Source organism: Mastigoproctus giganteus, chromosome 1 (genome assembly GCF_048544385.1).
Source record: "Mastigoproctus giganteus isolate SK-2022 chromosome 1, ASM4854438v1, whole genome shotgun sequence".
In the NCBI taxonomy this organism is placed as follows: Eukaryota; Metazoa; Arthropoda; class Arachnida; order Uropygi; family Thelyphonidae; genus Mastigoproctus; species Mastigoproctus giganteus.
Window position 1 is genome coordinate 127,500,054 of NC_143575.1, and position 24,606 is coordinate 127,524,659.

The window sequence follows — 24,606 nt, forward strand, 5'->3', positions numbered from 1 at the left end:
GTATGTATTTATTCTGTGTATTTATACATAGAATCTGTGGTATAAAGTAGTTGGATGCAAAGGTAAAATGAAAGAGTAGATATTTTACAGGCCAACAGATTGTGAAGAGTGAAATGAGAGCTTCTATACGCGGATGGAATAGGCAAGCAAATGTGGAAGAGAAAATCATCATGGGGTACAAAATTTTTAAATGAACTAGATAAGTATTATTTCAACCAGTATGTTAGAGAAAATACTAGGTGTAAGACAATTCTATACCTGATCTTTATTACCCATAAACCAGATAATATCATAGGGTACAGGAACCAACAGCAGGAAGTGAGTATACTTACTCAGTTTCAAGATGAAGAAGGAGGTTGAAGCCGTTAAAAGTAAAGGCATGGGGTTTAATTTCGTAAAAAGTGACTATGGCAGTTTAAAATGCTACATGGCCTCTATTAACTGGACAGCGAGCAGAGGGAGGGTGTATACCTTAGAATTATGTAACATCTTCAAAGCAATAGTCACAGAAGCCATGAAAGTCATAGGTGCCATTTAGGAAAAATAACAAGGAGGATACCAAGATGGATCATATAGAGTTGGCCAGTTAAACAGAGCAAAAAAAAGATGACATGAGATGGTTATAAAAAGTACTAAAACCTATAACAGCTACCAGTTGATGTGTAATTGTATGGGACAAAGACTTTGATGCATACAGAAAAAAAAAGAAATCAGTTCACTTGCTTGTGTACTGGGTATGGAGAGTCTTAGATAACCCAGCCAATTTTGCTGATGAACTAAATAGGCACTTTGCATTAATTTTTACTGATGACCCTTTATGGTGAGGAGAGTCTGTGTGAGTGAGTCTTATAAACATGAAATTAGCAATTTTGAAATTATAGATTACCTTATTAGAAAAACATTCAAGCCTAAAGACAAGTTATGGTTCCTGGAGTAGTAGTAGTGATGGCGTGTGATGAAAGAAAGCAAGTTTATGAGCTTATGCAGCATCAGCCAAAAAAAAAAAAAAAAAAAAATCACACCATTCCCTCCAAATGCCTGTCCAGTTCCTCCTTAAATTTATTCAACCTATCAACTTCCACAACGACAGATGGAAGTTTGTTCCAGCAATTAACCACCCGCTGGCTAAAGGCAAATTTTCGCACATCTATTCTACATCTGTCTTTTCTTAATTTGAATATATGTCCCCTTAGGTTCGTAATCTGAACAAATGGAAGGATCCCATCAGAATTCAGCGTGCTCAACCCATTCAAGGCCTTATACACCTCAATCAGATCACCGTGCAGGTGCCTAGTCTCCAGCCACTGCAATTGCAGAACTTAAGCCTCTCCTGGTAAGAGGATCCCTTTAGTCCCCTCACCAATCTTGTTGCCCTTCTCTGTACATGCTCAAGCAAATCGACATCCTTCCTAAAATGAGGCCACCAGACCTGTATGCAGTACTCAAGGCGTGGACTAACCATTGCCTTATACAGAGGGACAATCACTTCCTTTTTCCTGTTAGCAAAATTCCTATATATCATTGACAAAACCCCATGACCTGCCCTGGCAGTCTGTCTGCATTGCTCAGAAAACTTCATATCTGACTGCACAATTACTCCCAGGTCTTTTTCATTTTCTACCACCTTAAGTGTAGTACCACACAGTTGGTACTTTTCTCTGGGGTTACTTCTACCCATATGCAGTACTTTGCATTTGTCAAGGTTAAACTTCAGTTGCCACTTCTTAGCCCATCTGCCCAAATTATCTAGATCCTGTTGCAGTAGCACACTGCCATTACTGTCATTAACAACCTACCAACGTTTGTATCATCTGCAAACTTCAAGACTAAGCCTGATATACCTTCATCAATATCACTGATAAATATACAAAACAACAGTGGACCCAACACCGAACCCTGTGGAACTCCACTAATAACATTAGTCCACGAAGGGCAGCACCCATTGATTACCACCCTCTGTCTTCTCCCACTTAGCCATCCTTTTATCCATTGTAGCAACTTACCCTTAATACCATTCTGCTCCAATTTGTACAATAGTCTTCCATGCGCAACAGCGTCAAAAGCTTTCCTGAAATCCAAATATATGATACCAAAATTATTTTTTGCATCCAGTTCCTTTGTAACCACATCATAATAACCAATCAGATTTGTCAGACGACTTTCCTTAACAAACCCATACTGTGTCTGAATTATTTGCTGCAGTCTTGTCTAGATGATCCTGCAATGCATCTTTAACCAGTGACTCCATTATTTTACCCCGAACAGAAGTTAAACTAACTGGTCTGTAATTATTCGTGTCACCCTTCAATCCCCCTTTGTGAATTGGGGATACATTTGCACATCTCCAGTCCGTGGGAACCTCCCCTGAGTCCAAGGATGCTCTCATAATTATGGCTAAGGGTTTGCTTAGTTGATGGCATATACCCAATAATCTTGAGGGAGGGGAAGGTGGCCAGAGAATTTATTATATAGAGATAATTAGACAGAAATGGATATTATGAAGGAATATACAAGGTTTTAAGGGAAAATAATATTAACTCACTGGTTAGCAATTTCACAGTTACTCTATTCTTGAGCTGGATAAAGAAAATAATTTCAATATTGCTTATTTCAAGTTTGTTTTCTATTTTTTTTTTTCTCTAAAAAATTTTTTTGTTATCACCATGCTATGCCTAAATAAAACAATTATAATAATAAATGCAATCTTTTTTTTTTTTTTTTTTTAATCTGCTAATCATGCACCCACTGAACTGGATATGGAGAATCTTTAACCACTATCGCAGAAGAGAGATTTATGTGGTTTCAAAACCTACACATCTAGATTATCTTATATAAAAAATAATTTACTCACAGGTGATATAAAAAGGATTCCATAATTAATACCCGCATGTTTTGCTCCAAATGCTTCAGCAGTTACTGTTGGTAGTAATACAAATAGTCCAGAAAATGAGAAGAATATTGCCATGATCCAAACTGTGAAAAATGCCTTTCCTTCATAGAATGTTATCATAAAACTCAGCATCAAAGCAGCAAGAGATGCACTGAGACAGAGCATACAAGTCTGAAAAGAGCATAATGAAAGATCATAATTTTTTTTTAACTATTATAAACATTTCAAAAAGAAAATATTTGGGCAACATATGGAAAGATTTTGTTGTTAATATTTAACATATAAAACCTTTATCCACTGTAAAACAACGAAAAGAGTTTCAGTTATACATACACAGTTATAATACAGAGTTTCAGTTATTACACTCCGTATAATAACTGTATTTATGAGCAGCTGGGACACAACAGCTGTCCCAGCTGCCCATAAATGGAAAAGATCATTTGTATCAATGATGGCTAAGGTATTGAATTTATTATTTTTTAATGTAATTACTGATGTTATTAAGCATTATATTTATTCAATCATATGATCAAATTACCAATTCCCAAGTGCTAAAGCTCATGCAGTGGCATAGCCTGGGTATGGAGAATGTGGCCTTGCAATAGGTGCCAAATAGAATTAAAGAAGATTCAGAATAACTGAATTTATAATTAATTTAGTATTACTATTAGTAGTGAAATGGGGCAAGGAAGCAAGCTTATACAGCTTCAGCAAAAAATAACAATAAATAAAAATAAACAACAACAAAAAAAACACTTCCCACACCTGGCCATCCCTTCTAATAATCTGCCTAATTCCTCCTTAAATTTATTCAAAACTACCCACCTCCACAATACCAGATGGAAGTTTTTGCCAATAATCAACTATCCTTGGCTTAAAGTATTCATCTATCCTCAGTTTAAATTTGTGGCCCCCTTGTGTGTGTGTGTGTGGTCCAAGGAAGAGCAAGGGTGCCAAATAAGTCTTAAGTGTATCATTCAGGTTTCCTCACAATTACCTAGTTTCAAAGTGCTGCAATTTGCAGATCTGAAATCTTTTATGGTATCGATGTAGAGAAGAAAAATAAGATTAGTCCTTGACTAATCTTATTATTCTTCTCTACACCCAACAGATCCACATTCATCATAAAATAAGGCTTCCAAACCTGCATACAGTATTAAAGATGTAGTATTACCACTGTTTTATACAACAGAATAATTACCTCCTTATCCCTGCTGGTAAAATTCCTGTATATCATTTAAAAAAAATACTCCATGACTATCCAAGCAACCCATCTACACTGCTCGGAGAACTTTATGTCTGGCTACTTGATTTCTCCCCAGGTCTTTTTCATTGTATAATACCTTGCGTGTGGTACCATACAGCTGGTATGTTGTTATGGGATCCCCGAGGCACTCCATTTATAACCCTAGTCCATTCTGATAAGTAACCATTATTTTCAACCACTGACTTCCTGTCATGTAGCAGCTATTCTCTAATGCAATTAAGGATTTTACCCTGCAATCTCAATATGTTTCACCTTATACAGTATATATATATATATATATATATCAATCACTCAAGTTAAACCAAATAAAATTCTTTGTTAAAGTCCAAAAAAAAAAACAATATGAAAGTTATTTTTTGCATTCAACTCATGAGTGACACTGTCATAATAGTTTTTCAGGTTAGTTAATATTTTCTCTTTAAAAAATTATGCTGTGTTCCCATGAGAAAACTTTCCCCCTCTAGATAACTGTTCATTGCATTCTTAATCATTACCACCATTTTCCTTACTACTGAAGTCAGACCGAGCATTAAGGTTAATTAATTAACCATTAATTAACCTTAATGGTTTAATGCAGCAGTTCCCAAATGGTGGTTCACACTAAAAGTTCTCGAATGGTGTTTGCTTAGATTTACATAGGTATATTTTTGTAACCTACAAAATAGTTTAATAGTAATTTATGCAGTTTGATTCAAAAATTATATTTAGGTGTGGTTTGGGTCATGCACCCTTACATAGCAAGCATGTGCAACAGGATGTTAGTGGGGAGGATTGGGTGTGAAAGTGCTGATATGTATCGCACCATTTTCAGCTGTGATAAAAGGGTTATAAAAATAATAACTAATAATAAACAAAGATAGAATCAAGTAAAATTAAATTTAAAAAAAATAAATTAAAGAACTGCCAATAAAAGAAGTAACATCTCCCACAGTTCACTATCTTACAGGAAAAAAAAATAAAGGTAAACTGCAGCCATTATCAATCCACTGCAGGATGGAAGTCTCTGCAGTGGTTCATGTTGAGGGAAATGAGCCATAATCTTCCAGGCTAGTGCGAGTTGGCAGATCAACCATATTTAGGAGTCAGGGGCTTTGAACCTTAGTCTACTCAGAGCATGTGCTACTGCACTCCCGCTCCTGACCACAGGCCTCTTACAGTATATCATGTTCAATGTGTTTTTCTATGCAAAATTTTTTTTCATTATTAAAGACCACTGTTATGTATAGGTACTTTATAATTTTTTTATGCAATATCACTTATAGAAACATATTACTGGAAATATTCTATAATAAAAATTCAGAACTATTATATGATTTCAGAGAATATAGGCTTAGTTGTTTGTGATAAAAATATTATGTTGAAAGGGGTTTGCGAGTCAAAAAATATTGAGAACTTCAAAATAATTGCGTATATATATATATATATATATATATACGCAATTATTTTGAAGGAAGTGGCAAGCAGTTCTCAATATTTATATATATATATATATATATATATATATATATACACACACACACACACATGCACACAGTCTAACCCATGGTTTTTACCTGCCTTCAAGGCTCAATAGCTTTCTGGTAAACAATTGTTTGTAATTTCCATGTCACTTATTTTACAGTGCTCGGGTTCTCTAACACACCATTCCCCTAGTGCTGTATCCTAAGAGGAATAGTTCATATACTTGCTGTAAAGAGACTTTCATCTGTAAACATCCGTGCAAATCCATTCAGTTCATCAGCTGGGTTGTCGATTTCTCACAACCTTATGTGTGTGGGCCAATCTGATTTGCTTTTTAATTTTTGCATTTACAACCCCTTGTCTCCTTTCTTTGCACTTTTTTATTCAGTGATTTCTGATAGTCAGCTTTTGCCAGTCTAACTATTTTTGCAAAAAAGTAAAGGAACATGGTTACATGGGCTTTGTTATGTATGTAAGACAGAAAAATATAATGAATGAACCATTTTTATACTACTAGTACTACTACAGAACAACTTATGACTATCACACGATTTTCATTGTTTTATAACTGATCCACGCTGTCCTCTTTTGATCTATTGCCACTCAACACTACCATGGTATCTGACAGATTTTAAAAAGTGGCATCAGTTTTTAAAAATTTTAAGGTGCCAGTTTTTAAATTTGTGAATAAAAAATCCTCATATATGCTTTTTTCCACTAATATTCTCTAAGTGATTATACAGTATATTTTGTTTTCATTTTTAAATACTATGAATTATGAGGTTTTTTTTGTTCAGCATTTAACAGACGTTCAAGTCAACAAATATCTTCTCTCATCTTCTCAACCCAAGCACGGTACTAAGTACTATAGGTTCTAATACCTCTCGTGTTTGGGGTTTTCATAAAAAAAAAAAAAAAGGACTATGTGCACAATCACATCTACATTTCTTGTAGTATACTCCACTCTTTACCTGAAGTCTATAACATGCCAAAGAGAGTCATTTAATTTTTCCTTGTGTATTCATTTTGGTGGCTATGCTATTCTGATGCTACTAAAGATATTTGTTCATATTCTCAGAATTGCTCTTCATAGCAGTCTTACTGGTGCTTGTCTTTCAAATTTAATAGTTCATTCTAATTTTCTTTCCTAATCTAAAATGCTACGTAGCTTCAATCAGCTGAAAAACAATGAGGGTAGGAAGAAATTATGGAATAACTTTAAAGCTGATGTAATGGAAGACACTAACACATATATATGTATAAATTGAAAAATGTATGCCAGTAACATGGCAAACCAGTAGAGCGAAATAATAAACTAAACCAATGAAACAATACAAAAGAAAAAAAGGGGGAAGGGGAGTGGTCAAGAAGAGGGTACTGTAGAAGGAATGCTCCTAATATACACTGGTGTTCAAAGAAAGTGCATCACCTAGGAATTTCACATTTCTAACCCTTTTTCGCGATGGTATGTTACATTAATGACTAGTATCACAAATAGAAATATTATTATTATTATTATTATTATTATTACTAGCCATATAGTGCAAAGAAGCCTGAGGCTTATGCTGCACCAGCTAAAATAAATTTCTGAGTTACCCTGAGAGAGAGAGAGAGAAGTAGAAGGAAATCACCAAGAAAGAGAAGAATGACGATATCCACCTCAGGACCCCGGGATATATAAACAAAAGATATTTATTAATAGTTAAGGCAAAGCTAAGTAATATTTGACAGGTGCTCTCAAAATATTCCAAAATAGCATTTGCAACCTTTATACAACAGTTTTGGTAAACACGACAATTGCGGCTGAAATGTTATCAAAAGCACATGGCCCACTTGATCAAACCTTAATCACCAACAGCACACCACTCTTTCCTCTATAAGAAAGGACAGCACCATTCATGCTTCCTGCTGACAAGGGACGTTGAACTGTTGTATTAGACCAATCAGTCTACCGAGAGAAAGCCCTGGTTCTCCTGCAAGACCCCAGCGTATATGAACCTGTGACAGATCCGCCCATTAAAGTCTTAGGATGTCTGGAGTCATGCGTCAATAAACTTGTCTATGCACGGTTTAAAGCAAAGAAAATTTCTGCTCCGACTCGGCAGCTTCTTCATGCCACAGGCTGCCAACTACCACAGTTTTATGGGTTACCAAAAATCCATAAGCCAGGTGTTCCTCTCCGGCCCATAGTGTCCTGCTGCAATGCACCTACATATGAACTATCCAAATATATTGCAAGACTCCTCACACCTCTTGTAGAAAATACCACCCACACTGTCACTAACAGCGGCAAATTCATTCACCTTATTAAAGAGCTCTCAATTTCTGACAATGCTGTTATGGCATCATTTGATATAGTGTCGCTATTTACATCAATCCCTGTCCAACAGCCACCTCTGTAGCCAGGTGGGCAGGAGCAGCAGTGCGTAGCACATGCTTCTTGATTAGACTAGGGTTCAAGCCCGTAATCCATCAAATGTGGAAGATGCGAAAAGGTCAGGGATGACCACCGCATATCCCCAGAGCAATATGGCATAGAGACTCGTTTGCGTCCGGTTCTTTTTTTCCTATCAGCAGAACCAGTATTCTCGAGTTTGGAAGGTGTATAATCTTACCGTCAACTGATTACAAGACACTCTATAAGCAGTATGATGGGAAGAACATCCTTCCTCATGTAAAGCAACAATAGCACTCTTTCTTCGTGGCGTCAACTGCACGTAACTCACCATCCTGACACAAGCAAGGAATGACTGCAACTCTTGCAGAGCATGCTTATATAGCTGAAAGTAACAGTTGATGCAATATTACGTCATGCCAATCTTACCTGATGCAATCTGTAAGAAATATTGCATGTCAATCTTACCTGATGCAATCTGTAAGAAATATTGCCATATACTTACGTTATTCAGACGGCAATTACAATTTTAAGGGGTGATGTACTTTCTTTGAACACCAGTGTAATTTAGAAATTGAAAGCTAATTAAATTGAAATTTAATGGTGCCCCATTGATGGCAACAAGGTCCAAATTCTGTGAAATATAACAAAGAATGGAGATGTAAGCTACCTACAATACAGGACCAAATAAACTAAAAATAAAATAGACTGACCATTATGCCCCATCTTGACAGAGGACCACAAGGCCAATAATAGTCAGGGAATCACTGCATTTTGAACATTAGACAAATCCATGCAAAGACAAAGTGATTCAAAGATTGAGCCACCAATGCAATGGATTTGAATAACTGTGATCCTTATGCAGTGGAAAAATAATAGGACAGAAAGCCAAGCACTCGCATGGCAAAATCATACCACCAACAAAACAACTGTTGATTTAAATTCTTTCGTATTAATTTGTTAAACTTTAGATTATATATACATATCAAACCATATATGCATACCATAATGCATGTACACGCACTTCCCGACTTATGGAAATTCGACTTTACGTTTTTTTTGCCGGCCAGTGCAAACTTTAAAAAATCGTGGAAAGGTATTTTGCATCCATAAGAATAAATGGAGTTATCATGAAAATACCATAATATGAACCCAATAGCACATTTTTTTTTTTTTTTTTTTTGGTAATTGTTCCAAGACCTCGGAATTGAAATTTTTGCTATATAACTAAGCTATTTATCTCTCTAAAAGGGCATCTTTATAATGGAGATTGCACTACATTTTCATCATTATCATATGTTCTGTTATAAGAATCAATTTTGAATGCCTTTGTGATATTTTTCTTAAACACATTCCTCGAGGTCATGACCATAAAACAATAAAAACAATTTGCACTTTCCGGTTTATTGGGCTTTTCTGTTAGTTCAATCTATTATAAATGGGTAGTAAAGTTGATCTTATTGCATTTGCAATAATCCTGATAACTGCAATTCTATGGGTTATATTATTGTGAAATGAGTTCCCCTTCACTGAAATCTTCAACCATATAAAAAATATAAATTTTCAGAATCTTCTCTTCATTCCTATTTACTGATTACAATGATGAAGTGAAAGGGACCAATGGAAAGTGCAAGTGCTGGCAGTGCTAGGAAACGGAGCAAAAGAGCAAAGTTTATCATCTATTGCACAGGAATTAGGTCTTGTTGCTTCAATGGTGATTGCTATTTTAAAGGACAGTGAGCGCATAAAAGAACATGTTAAAGGATCAACGCATTTAAGACCAACAGTGATCACAAAGCAGCATTCAGATACTATATTGAAGATGGAAAAGCTATTAATAATATGGATAGAAAATCAGATTCAGAAGTGAGTGCCCCTGAATCTAATGGCCATTTGAGCAAAAGAAGATATTAAGGATAAGTATGGTGAACCCCAAGCCAAGTTCGTAGCAAGCAATGGGTGGGTTAATAAGTTCAAGCATCACACTAGTTTCCACAACATTAAAGTATGTGGTGAAGTCGCCAGTGACGATTCTGCAGCTGCAGAGAAATTTTGTGATGTATTGAAAAAAAAAAACCACTCTAAAGCTACACAGCCCTCAACTTCTGCAGCGGCGTAATTATCAGCCAGGGAGTTTTTTGGCAACGATGCTCGAAACTAAAACTTGCTGATGTTATGCCTGTCTCCTCTCTGTTTTTGTAATTTTGAAATATTAGTACTTTTGTAATTTTTCCTGTGCATAAGACAAAAAAATAGAATAATTCTATTTAAATGTACGTCGAACATTTCTTTTTTTGCTTCAATCAAATTCAGCGCCTGTAGTTGCGAGTGCTGCATAAGCATTTAGGGAAATTCCAACACGTAAAATTCGACTTGCGTAGAGTTCTGCAGAATGCATCCCTTATGTAAGTCAGGGAGTGGCTGTATATACCATATATGTATACCTTAATGTGCGCGCACACATACACACACACACCATATATGTATATCATAATATTTAAAATTAACTAAATGCAACAAGGCATAATACTTTAAGAGTTTAATATCTATATAATATCGATGTAGATGCACCATAAAGAACTCGTAAGAAACTACGATGGTAGTGTGGTAGGCACCATTTGCTCTATCTCATATTGTGCTCTTCTTTCACGAGTTGCCATGGTATTGCACTACCTTGAATAAGTAATGCTTCACTAATAGAGAAGACTATTGTTACTTATTCTCAGTGAGTACCACCACCACCCAGACAGCACTGTTTCAAAGCTATTGGCCTATCATCGGTAGGTGGGCAGGTACCCTGGTATATTACAGACATGACAACCCAGTTGTGAAGATAATCACACAATATTAGAGATGCCAAAAGGTTTATATGATAATATTTAAAATTAACTAAATACAACGAGGCATAATACTTTAAGAGTTAAGAGTTTAATATCTATATAATATCGGTGTAGATACACCATAGAGGTGGTAGATGACTTTCATCAACCGGTGAAATACCACCACTTTGCTTATTGGAGGCTTGAAGTTTCCGGCATCCCCCTCCCCCCATACTTCTCCTTCAACCCATGCTTTTTTAACCCAAGCATGGTACTAAGTACTATATACATAAAAAAAAAAAAAAAACTCTTAAGAAACTACGATGGTAGTGTGGTAGGCATCATTTGCTCTATCTCATATTGTGCTCTTCCTTCATAATGAGTTGCCATGGTATTGCACTACCTTAACTCTTAAAGTATTATGCCTTGTTGCATTTAGTTAATTTTAAATATTATAAGCACAGACTGTCTTCACAGCTGATTTGAGGCCATGTAGTATCTCAGATTGACATAGTCCCCTTTTTCTGAAATTAAAACCCCTGCTCTTACTTTTAACAATCAAGAACTCACTTGCCATCAGTCATCTTACCATTCCATGATCATCTCAGAGTTCCTGCTATGATGCCAATCGTATAATACTTTGCTAAGTACAAGATTTGGAAGATGGTGTTTGGTATATTTATTTTCAGTTCAAGATAAGTTAGTTTTTGGTGAATTTCTGTGATTTTTCCATTTAATTGGGTTATAAATTTTGTTTCGATGTATTAAAGTATTCTTATAGTTTTTGTTCACACTGATCACACATCTGGATTTAGCTTTATATCAAGCAAGCAGGTCAAAAGTTATACTTTGTTGAATAAACAATTGTCATTTATGGAAACTTTGGCACCAAAACCCAGCATTGAAGGTAAGTCTGTCTTTAGGAAATTACGGATACTATAATTAACTGAAAAGAAATAATGCTATAAATAATACTGTAGTTATTTTATAGTTTTTATGGTTAATGTTAAGTTATAATAATCAGTAGCAAGAGTTTCTGATTTAGCAAGGTATGATAGTCTAGTTTATCTATGGTAGTCTAGCTAGTTCTGCATTTTAAACTTTATTTCATAATGTGGTTTGGGAGAGAGTATCAAATCAATTTACATAAATTCATATAAGTAATTTTTTTAATTAATTTCTAAAAATTTTTAAATTTGATTTCTGTAATATTTTGAAAATTTTAATTTATTTTATTTTTTTTACAAATAAATGAAATTCTGTTCTGGAACATACCAATACTATACCTTTTCTTAATGGAGTACAATACTTATTATATATAATTTTTTATAAGTATTGTACTCCATTTTTCATTTTTCTAATGAAAAATCTGAAAATTTAAAAAACATTTTTTTTGCCTTTATTTTCAACAAAACATTTATGTTTTTATTATCATCACAAATGCTATTTGTTTCATGTAAAAAGGATTTACTAATCATGAAACTCTTAATTTATTTGATACTGGAGAATTGGATTATTTTCTCAAAATTCAGCTTTGATGTACAGTTCAGGATCAGTTCATGTTAGCTTTATAGTCTAAGTCACGCTCCTTAGTTTATTTTTAATTTAGATAGTGATTTTGTAGGTTACTATTTAGAATCCGTAGAATCTTCTGCTCTTCAAAACTAGACCTTGTTGTAGTATATTAGATTGATAAGGAATAGAGTAACACATATCTCGAACTTGATAGCGTAAAGTATAATGTAAAACTAAATAGCGCAATACGTAGGAATCTGTTAGCTTAGTGCAGTATTGCCAATTATCAATTAAATTTATTAATCTTATTAATTTTCATTGTTAATTAAATTGCATTTAAATGGAAATCATGCCCCAGACCAGAGCAGCAAAGCAACAAGCATGAAGTAGTGGAAGTGCTGTGGTTCGGGGGGAGAACCAAATGGGGCAATTCCCCAATGCATCACAGTCTAAAAAAAAATGTGCAAAATGTAAAATGCTTGCGGACCTTTCAGGAACATGATATGACATGATCTAGCCAAGGAGAATGTCTTTGTTTGTGCTAGGTGCAGAGAGTGTGTGAAGAAATTAGGTACCAACTCAGTGTTCTGATGGGCATCTATGAGAGTTTGAAGTGTAGGGTAGAAGGAATTAAAATGGGGGCCCATCAAACTGTCAGCTGCCCAACTCAATGCCAGAGCTCACTCTTGTGCATCAGGCAATGCAGCACCAATCTTCGGGCAGAATGTTCTGGTCCCACAGATACTAGTTATTGTCGGTAATTCAATTATCAGGGAAATGGGGAATATGTTTTGCAAAAAGGATAGGTGGAATAGGACCAGGGTATGTCTGCCAGGGACAAATGTTGATGATGTTGTAGAGCAGTATCATCTTTTAAGGGCACAATGGGTGATGTTGTACACGTTGACACAAATGACATTAAGTGTAGGAGATCTGCAGATTTACTTAATAAGTACAGGTCAATGTTGAAAAAAGTCGTGAGTTAGGGTTGAATTTGAAAATATCTGCAATTCTGACCAGACACAATACGAGGGAGTATATGGTGAGAGCCTTGTCAATCAATTTGGCCCTGGAGAGATTGCAGAAGGTTCATGGGGTAGAATTTTTCTTAGCATGGTCTGTGCTTGTTAACAGGAGAGACTGCTTCTACAAGGATGGGACACACTTAAAGAAAGGGTGCAAAAATATTTGTTGATACCATCGAGACAGTGTAGGTGGGTCAGAAAACTGCTAGCTTGGGGGATAGCCCCCCCCAAGACTAATAACCTACAGAATAATAGATTAAAAGTAGCCATTGGCAGAGGTGAAAGTGATTCTTCCACTGCTCCTATTGGAATGAGCAGCACCCTGGTGCTGAGTATTCCAAGGACTTCTGGGTGTCATCGTGGAACAAGTAAATACATGGGCTGTGTTAGGGCAACTAAGAGAAAGAACAGGTGCATGTATACTTGCATGTATGGAGACCTTGCATGTATGTATGTTCAAGTATGGAGACCGCACCTAAAGAAAGACATCGAGCTTCTTGAAAGGGTGCAAAGATGGGTAACTTGCCTGGTGAGATCGGCAAAAGGGCGTCCTTATGAAGAAAGACTTCAGATATGTGGGTTGCAGAGTTTGGAAACTAGACACCTTAGAGGAGATTTGATTGAGGTTTTTAAGGATCTGACAGGCATCAGTAAAATGAATGAGGACAAAATTTTCAAGATTATAAATGATGCTAGAACTAGGGGACATAAATTCAAGTTACGGGAGGAAATGTTTAGATTGTACTGCAGGAAGTTTTATTTCAGCCAGTGAGTTATAAATTACTAGAATAAATTGTCTACATGGGTGGTAGAGGATGACAGTTTGGGGAAATTCAAAGGTCATCTGGATAGTACCTTTGGATGAGGGAAGCGATAGGATAATAAGTTTAATTTCCTTTTCTTTTATTAATTATTATTATTATTTATTTTATTTTTTTATCATTGTTTTATTTGGTTTTTTTTTTTTTTTTTCGGCTGGTGCAGCATAAGCCATAGGCTTTCTTGCACCATGCGGCCATTACTAATACTAATATGTTTTTTTTTTTTTTTTTTTTAATATATAAACCCCAAACACGAAAGGTATTAGAACCAATAGTACTTAGTACCGTGTTATACTATACCATACTTAGCGGAGTTGGGAGAAATCCCAGATGTTGTTTGACACGAAAAAAAAAAAAAAAAGTACTTAGTACCGTGCTTGGGTTGGAGGTTGAGAAGATGAAAGAAGATATTTGTTGATATTGGACTTGAACTTCTGTAGACTGTAATTTTCAGGAAATACGTATGAAGGAAGGTTGTTCCAGAAAACTGCAGTTGAATGAATAAACGAGGAAGATGAAAATTTGGTTCTGTGAGTTTGAAGTTGGACAGTAAATGGATGTTGGCTGGGGGTGGCACGTGTTTGGATTGTTGTGAAAGAGAGAGCGGGAATTATAGAAGCCAATTCAGAAGAACAGTGCCCATGGAAGTATCTGTAGAAGAGGCATGCAGCAAAAACAGTAAGTCTATGAGACAACGAGTGGAGAGACTCTGTTAGAGATGAATCATTAATTAACCTAACTGCTCTCTTCTGAATGGAATCAAGAAGCCTGAGAGAGGTTTTGGGGGCACCACCCCAGATGTGAGAACAATATTCCATGGCAGGGCGGAGCTCTGCATCTAATAAACATCCAAGTTTTTTAGATGCAGAGGAAGCAATATTTCTAATGTGCTTGTGCCAAGAGAGATTAGAAGTCAGGGTAATCCTCAAAAGAGATATATCATTTTGCCCAGAAATCGAAATGCCACTAAAGTTAAGCATAGGAGCAAAAGAATCCTTTTTGTGAGATATAAGACAAGACTGAGTTTTAGAAGGATTGAAATAAACTAAGTTGTCTTTGCCCCTCCGAAGATCGGCATTTAAGGAATTGGTAGCAGATTTTCGAGAATTTGAAGCTGATTGAGCAGAGCAAGCTTTCTCAAAATGGAAAGTGGAATGCAATGTGCTATCATCGGCAAAACTATGGATAGGATTTCCAGTCAATGGAAGAAGGTATACAAGAGGAAAAGAGTGGGGGAAAGAACTGAACCTTGGGGGACACCGGCATTAGAGGAGAAGTTAGAAGACAGAGAGCCATCTACCATCACCCTCAGTGAGCGATCAGAGAGAAAACTGGATAACCAATTACTAAAAACAGTTGGTAAACCATAAGATGGAAGCTTGTTTAGAAGACCTTTATGCCAAACATGATCGAAAGCCTTTGAGATGTCAAGAGCAACTACTTGTGTTTCACCGAACCTTTCCATTGAATTAGTCCATAAATGGGTAACATAAGCCAGAATATCATCAGTATGGATTCCGACACTGATGGAATCCATACTGGCGATCGTTGATCAGACGGAAGGTTTCTAGGTAGTTTAAGAGTTGGTGGTTAATTGATTTCTCCATTACTTTAGAAAGAGTAGAAGTAATTGCAACGGGACGATAATTGGATGGGAGGGATTTGTCATGGTTTTAAGGAACTGGCTGGATATGAGCAAATTTCCAAGCAGAAGGACAAACACCTTTGGAATAAGAAAGTGAAAAAAGGCAGCAAAGAATAGGAGTAAGTTCAGTAGAACAGGTATTGAGAACAAGTGGAGAAATACCATCGGGACCTGGGGCTTTCTTAGCATCAAGATTCGTCAAAATCCTTCTAACATCCTTTTGACTGAAGACCACAGGAAGCATTGAATGAATTTTGAGTGTTGGGAATGGTGGGAGGTGTTTTACCAAGATCATTAATACATGAGTTGGAAGAAAAATAGGATGCTAGAAGATTAGCTTTATCCTTGGCTGAAGTGACAACAGAACCATCTGGTTTGGACAGAGGTGGGAGCAGAGATGGGCAAAAGTTGCGGCCAATAGCTTTGGCAAGAGACCAGAATGCTCGGCTACCATTACGGCAAGAAGCAAGTTTTCTACTCTTAGCCTGTTCAAACTCTAGTTTGGACTGATTAATAACTGCTTTACAATTGTTGCGAGCTTTGGTGTAGGCAGAAAATGAAACTGAAGAATTAGAAACAAGCCAATTACGATATGTAAAATTCTTCTCTTGAACAGCCTTACCATTTATTGGAAAACCAAGGTTTAGATAAAGAACGAGATTTTAAAGTGGAGTGTGGGATTAAGGATTCCATTCCTGCAAGAATAATTTCACTGACACGATAAAGAGCAAACGTTGACATCAGAAGTTTTGAAACAGTAATCAGACCAGGAAAAGAAGAAAAGAAATCTTCTTTTTAGGTCATCCCATTTTGCATTCTTGTAATGCCAAACAACACGAGGTTGGGAATAGCCATTAGATAAAGGCTCCATTGGAGAAGAGACAATCACCAAGTTCTGATCTGAAATGCCTAAAGGACCTCTCACTTTGACCGTTTACTTAGAAGGGTTGTTTGTGAGAAAAAAATCAAGTGATTGTATGATTAGGAATTGAACAATCTGTGCAAGGTCATTAGTAATTGCAAACGCCTCAGCATCTCGACCAGCTGGGTCAGTGTGACTAGAAAATGGAAGCCAGCTGGAGTTGTGAACATTAAAATCACCAAGGAAAATTACCTCACTGTTAGGAAAGTTGGACTGGAGAAAGTCAAGTTGCAAAGAGAGGAAGTCAAAGACTTCCAAGTAATTAGTGGAATTGGGAGAACGGTAGAGACAACAGATGAATTTGACACAATGAGGTAGAGAGATTTTAAGCCAGAGAAGATCAAAGAGAGGAGATTCCAAATTGCCAAGTCTCTGACAGGGAATATCAGAATTGACATATGCACAAGTACCACCTTTGAGGAGAAAGGAATCATACAGCGAATAATTTGGGCATCTGAGATGAGCAGTAGTTGAATCAACAGATAACTGAGATTCTGTCAGAAAAAATAAATGGGGTTTGGCAGACTGCAAGTGGAAATGGACATCGTTGAGATAGAATTGAGACCATGTATATTTGTGAAATGAATTAGGAAGTGCTTGGGAGGTTTAGATCTTTTCGCAGATAAGCTTGCTTTATTAGTTTGATATGGCATGGTAAGATTGCTCCTCATTCCAATTTCATTGGCAACTTGAATGAAAATGTTAAAATTGTTTTCCTACCACCATTATTGTAGCCAATGGATCAAGGAGTCATTGCTGTGTTTAAGGCCTATTATTTGAGAAGAACCTTTTCTCAAGCTATAAGGGCTACGACAAGAAATGATGCAATAACCTTGACAGAATTTTGGAAGGATTACAGTATCAAAAATGCTACTGAAAATATTGGTGACTCATGGCTTGAAGTAACGGTAAGAAATATGTGGGCTGTATGGCACCGTGCTTTACCACACTGTGCTAAATATTCTACAGAATTTGAAACGCAAATTAATAACATTTCCAAAAACATCACTCAGCTTGGAAATTATCTTGGATTTGAGAATTTAAATGCCACAGATATATGATGTATGATGCATGGAATCGCATTCACAAGAGCTTGATGATGAAACTTCTGCAAATTGAGGACCAGCAAACATACGAAGATGAAGAAGAAAAAAATGATGACGACATCCAGGTGTCTACAAAGGAATTTTCATTAAATGATCTTTCAATGTTGCTCAGGAAGGCTGAAGATGTTTCTGGTTTTCTTATGAATGCTGATCCTAACATCAAACAAAGCTCTAGAGTTCAACATGCTATAGAAAATACAGTTCTTTTTAATAGAAACATGCATAGTGAGAAACAGAAGAAAAAGTGTGTACAAACTTCATTGTTGAACTTTTTTTCAAAACAAATAAAAAATTTTGGGGAAGGTAAAGAAAGCCCACACGAGAAGCATGCAAAAGTTCGATAAATTTATCGGTAAAAGTACTTTGCCATAATGGCATTTATATTGTTGCTCACTCGGTAAACATTTTTGTTTGCTTCTCATGTGGGCTTTCTCTAAGCTTAATTTTCATTGTCAGTTTGGCCTGGCATTGTAAATGCTCTTGGCTGTTATTTTTCAAATTTTAATCAGCTTGCAGTGGAAAATTAGCATTAGTTTAGACATATGATGCAAGAGAGCAAGATTAATACAGCATCAGTCAAAGAAAACAAAAAAACACCTTCCCATTTTGCCCATGGTCACTCCAAATGTTTGTTTAGTTCAGCCTTAAATTTATTTAAGCTATCAACTTCCACAACAGATGGAAGTCTGTTCCAGCAATCAACTACCCGATGGCTAAAGCAAACTTCTGCACATCTGTTCTACAACTGTCTTTCCTCAATTTGAATCTATGCCCCCTCAGGTCTGAGGAATCGGAAGTATCCCATCAGCATTGAGCCTGCTCACACAATTCAAGGCCTTATACACCTTACGGGTGCCTAGTCTCCAGATGTTGCAACTTGCAGCATTAAGCCTTTCTTCCTAAGCGCAGCCCTTTGTTCCTCTCACCAATCTTGTTACTCTTCTCTGTACTTGTTCTAGCAACTCTAGATCCTTTCTAAAATGAGGATTCCAGACATGTATGCAGTACTCAAGGTGTAGCCTGACCACTGCCTTATACAAAGGGATAATCACCTCCTTCTCTCTGCTAGCAAAATTCCTATATATTATTGACAAGACCCCATGACCTGCTCTGGCAGCCTATCTACACTGCTCAGAAAACTTCATATCTGACTGCACAATTACCCCCAGGTCTTTTTCATTCTCCACCTCCCTGAGTGTAGTACCACACAGTTGGTTAACATTTCTCTTGGGTTAATGCTACCCATATGCAGTACTTTGCATTTGGGTTTTAACATTTGTCAATGTTAAACTTCATTTGCCACTTCTCAGCCCATCTGCCTAACTTTTCTAGATCCTGTTGAAGCAGAATATTGTCTTTCTGCCATTAACAACCCTGCCAACCTTTGTATCATCTGAAAACTTGGATATTAAGCCTGATATACCTTCAATATCATTGATAAATACGCAAAATAACAATGAGCCCAGCACTGAACCCTGGAGGACTCCACTAATAACATAAGTCCACGTAGACCAGTGTCCATTTATTACCACTCTCTGCCATCCCCCACTCAACCATCCCTTTATCCATTGCAGTAACTTGCCCTTAATGCCATACTGCTCCAATTTGTACAGCAGTCTTCCATTGCAACAGTATCAAAAGCTTTCCTGAAATCCAGGTATATGATATCAAAATTATTTTTTGCATCCAGTTCATTTGTGTCTTGTCTGCCCAATTTGATTGGTCAGACAAGACTTCCCCTTAACAAACCCATGCTGTGTCTCAACTCTTACTGCCATCTTGTCTAGGTGATCCTGTATCACCTCTTTAACCAGTGACTCCATTATTTACCCTGGAACAGAAGTTAAACTAACAGGTCTATAATTATTTGTGTCACCCTTTGAACCCTCTTTGTGAATTGGGGATACATTTCCAAATCTCGCATTCATGGGGACCTCCCCTGAATTTAAAGATGCTCTCATAATTATGGCTATGGGTTTGCTAACTTCCCTCGCTGCCTCCTTCAATATAACCAGATGCCTTTTTTATGTTTAACTTCAACAATTTCTCCTCCAATTTGCTCTGAGTTATTACAAAATTATTTATCTCCCTGTTAGAGCTTGATAAACTTCTGGCATTCCCGTCCTTGAATAACACTTCATGTGTAAATGTAGATGCAAAATACCAATGCAGTTTATCGGCTACCTGAGCACGATCATCAATAGTCAACCCATCTATATTAAGTGGACAAATCTGATTCATCCTTCTAGAGTTTACATAAGTAAAGAACTCTTTGCTGTTTTTGATTGCATCCTTTGCCAAAGATTTCTCGTAATCTGTCTTTGCCTGCCTAATCTCCTTTGTGACTTGATATAGACTAGTTTATATTTGCCATCAGCTTCTGTGTCGCCTGATAATTTATATGCATTCTATGCATTTTCCTTCTCTGCCACGAGCCTCATTAATTCATCTGACATCCATTTATGCCTGAACTTTGAACAGTATTTCTTAGTTGGTAAGAAAAGCCTAGTAGGCTCCAAGAATAAGTTCCTGAAGGCTTCCCATTTAGAATTCACCATTGGTAACTTCATCAGTTGATCCCACTCTATAGAAGTTACAAACTGTCTGAGACCACTGTAGTCACCTTTACGAAAGCAAAAACCCTTTCCTTTACCCTCGAAGGTAGTTACATCTTTAAGTAAATCCCACATCGGTACACTGTGATCACTGTCACCTAGTGGTTCCTTTATCTGCAAATTCTTAATGCATGAATAATCACTGCTGATAATCAGATCAAGTGTATTACTCCCTCTGGTTGCTCCTCGAACATGTTGCTGTAGAAAACAATCCTCCGATAAATCCACAAAAGTATTGCTAGCGTGGAAGTGGCCAACCCAGAAGTTCCAGTCAATATCTGGAAAGTTAAAATCCCTCATTACAAGACATCCTAATTTACTGGCCCACTCTATATCTCTGCACAACTGTGCAGAGATAAATAGTGGATAAGCCTTTTATAAATGCAAAACTCCCCTTCAATCTTTCTCTGGTTTGGAATCTCACCAATCTGAGATTCCCGCAAGTAACAAAGTGCATCACGGGATTACAAAATTCTTCTTAAATACAGTTCGCGTTCCCTTTTCATTTAACTTGACAACTGAAGACGTTTTTCAACGAAAGTCCTTCGTTACGACTTTTGGCTTATCCACTATTTAGAGATTCCCAATTTAACCCAATTTAATGACAACCAAGGACGGAGTTAGTGCACTTCTACTTCCTTGCGCATATTTTAATCCCGTTTCCATCATAATTACTATTTACCCACCCCTTAATTTAAGAACCAATCACCTTAAAGCTAGTTACCTCTTGGCATTCAAACCATAACAATTGCAGATCGATCAAGGCGAGTACTGAAAAATTAAGCCCTTGCTATTTTTTGAATTTATTCATTCAATATTAAATGAAAATTTTAAATGTAGTGCCTCTATTTGAAGTATAACATATTACAGCTATTGAATAATGGATAAGTTCAAAATAAAGCCAGCAAAGCATTTGCCACTGAATAATGAATTTCAGTTCAACACTATTCCTGAAGAAACAGTATCCGTTTTCAAATTTTAAAATATGAATAGCTAAAAAGAATACAGGTTGTTAAAAAATAATCAAAAAGAGAAGCTTAAAATTAAGAATTTTGATTGTATTTCAAGTTGCCGAAGCAGAAATTAATAATGTTGAATATTGAGCTCACGGGTTTAATACATGATATTCAGGAACTAGGAGGAATAATGATTATCCCATTGTACAAGACAGTGTTTAGGCTGCATCTTCATATTGTATACAGGTCTGGAGGCCTCACTTTAGTTTGGATATGTAGATCTGCTGGTGCAGGTGAGAGAACAGTGTTCAAAATGCTGTTCTCTTAGTGTTTTGAATGCACCTCAGTGTTTGAAAATGACATCCCTTAAATTGCCACCACCACTGCAATCCTCTACTTGTATTCTCACATTATCCATTGTATTGTGTAATATTTCGGGTGGTATTCTTTTAATTTCATCATGAATGTTTTGTTTCAATTGCTCAAGTGTCCGAGGATAGTTTGTATAGACCAGTGGTTTTCAAGCTTTTTTTAATAACGGCACCCCTACTCAATTTTCTGCCTGTTAGATCCGATTCTCTGTGTGTGTGTATATACTGTGTGTGTGTGTGTATATATATATATATATATATATATATATATATATATATATGTTATATGATATTTATTACAATAATATAATTATAAAAATTACATTTCATAATACAAATTATATATATACAGTATATACTGTATATAATTTGTATTATGAAATGTAATTATATATATACAGAATATAATTTTATTCTTTATACAGAGGTACTAAGTAAACATCAATTATAGATCACCACAAAATTAAAAAGATACTGTGCATCTTTTTATAATGAAATAAACATATAAATTAAAAAATAATAATAAGTTTAAGTAACTTAAACCCAAATTACGTGCCACTCCTGGAATGTTGTTGGGGCACCCTAAGATGCCGCAGCACCTCGGTTGAAAACCACTGATATAGACTTTAGATTTTAACTCATCAGCAGTCACAGGAAAATTTGAAATTCCTCTGTGCATGTGTAAAAATTTTAAAAATAGGCAAAAAAAATAATTCAGAGACTTGTTCATTTTTTGATGCTACCAATATTTCACTCTTTTCTGAGCACAACTGTGCAAAATCTGTTTTATAGTAAAAACATATTTTTAATTAATTTTTAAAAATTAAAACCCCTTTAGACCTGTCAGCAAGTGAATGCAACTTTAAAAACTGTGTCCTTTAACTTATATTTTCAATTGATGAGAGGTGTCAGTAACAGGAGTGCTTGCTGCATGAAACATGAAGTGTGTGCATAAACAGCTTGATTTCAGATGATGCAATGTCACAAAGCCAGAGAGCATTACTGATTGGAGTAAAGCATACAGCAGTAAGGCAAACTTACTATCAATAACTCTATAAAATGTGTTAATCAACATGTGCATATAATTTGGTTTAACTTAATCATCAATTTCTACTAATTGTGCAATAATTAAAAGACAATTCTGAAATTTTCTGCAGTGAATTAAAAATATATATTTTTTCAACCACGGGTATTAGGAGTTTCCACTGTGTAGATGGAGTAGGTGAGGCACAAATTGCTGAAATATTGTCAGAGTAAAACTGACCCATGTGACTAACACAGGGTTAAAAACCTCCTTAAAAAGAAATCAGAAACAGAAGTCTGGTGATCATGGTCTCATCATGTTACCAAAATGAAATATAATGTGATTTGGAAACATTTTTTTAAAGTGTCTATGGAAAGTCTTGTTGGAAGTACTATGGTCGGATGTAGCATGGTCTAGATGTTTTATAAGCTGATTCCTTTCAAGTGTAGTCACTCTCTCTCTCTTTCACATACACGGCTTATGTCACTGTGATAGCTGAACCATTAGCATTTTCATAAAAGTATGGTCCAATGATGCTGAAAGCACATACCCCATACCAAATGGTAACTTTTTGGCTGAGAAGTGATTGTTCATGAGTGACATCAAAGTATACTTATGATAATTATGAGTGACATGGATTTTCAGCTGCCCTGTTTTTATTTGTTTACACACCCATTCAAATGAAAGTGGGGGCCTTCTCACTCATAAGTAAACAAATGATTAATCCTGGATCATCATTCACCTTCTATAGGAACAGATTGCAGAAATTCAAATATGTATCCAAATCCATCTGTTGTTGTGGAAGTTGATAGTTTAAATAAATTCAAGGAAGAACTGGACAAACTGTTGGAACAAATTATATTTCAAGCTTAATGTCCAAGTTTGCAGTACGAAGGTTGGCAGGGTTGTCAAGGACACTACTGACACTATGCTGCTGCAACAGGATCTGGAAAGGTTGAGCAGATGGGCTGAGAGGTGGCAAATGAAGTTTAACATTGACAAATGTAAAGTACTACATATGGGAAACAGCAACCTCAGAGCAACGTATCAACTCTGTGGTACTACAGTGACAGTGGTAGAGAATGAAAGGGACCTGGGGGTGGTTGTGCAGGCAGATATGAAGTTCTCTGAGCAGTGCAGACAGGCTGAAAGAGTAGCTCATGGTGTATTGTCAATGATATATAGGAATTTTTCTAGCAGGGATATGGAGGTGATTATTCCCTTGTATAAGGCAATGGTCAGACCACACCTAGAGTACTGTATACAGGCCTGGAGCCCTCATTTCAAGAAGGGCAACAAGATTAGTGAATGGAACAAAGGGGTGCTCTTACGAAGAAAGGCTTAAATTTTGCAAATTACAGTGTCTGGAGACCAGGCACCAGCGAGGTGATCTGATAGAGGTGTATAAAGCCTTGAATGGTTTGAGGATGCTCAATGCTGATGGGATTCTTCCTCTTGCTCAGAATAATCACCTGAGAGGGCATAAATTCAAATTGAGGAAAGACAGATGTAGGATAGACGTGCGGAAATTTGCCTTTAGCCAGCGGGTGGTTGGTTGGTGGAACAGATTTCCATCCCTTGTCGTGGAAGTTGATAGCCTAAATAAGTTTAAGGCTCAGCTGGACAGGTATTTCGAACGAACAGAGGGGTGACGTGAAAGTGGTTATTTTTTATTTATTTATTTATTATTTTTTTTGGCTGATGCTGCATAAGCTTGCTTTCTTGCATCAAATGCCTCTACTAATGCTAATGCTAAATGGAGGGTGAAATGGGA

The 24,606-nt window shown here is 36.3% G+C and overlaps 1 protein-coding gene across 8 annotated transcripts in view; it reads right to left on the reverse strand.

Moving 5' to 3' along the window:
- LOC150091129 (apicoplast pyruvate carrier 1-like) overlaps window positions 1-24,606 on the reverse strand; it is a 245,677-nt gene that overhangs the window by 39,813 nt on the left and 181,258 nt on the right. For all 8 annotated transcript variants that reach the window (XM_090382146.1, XM_090382137.1, XM_090382127.1 and 5 more), the window contains one exon: window positions 2,852-3,061. In XM_090382146.1, the coding sequence (XP_090238272.1) occupies window positions 2,852-3,061 (210 nt within the window). The remainder of the gene's footprint in view (window positions 1-2,851; window positions 3,062-24,606) is intronic.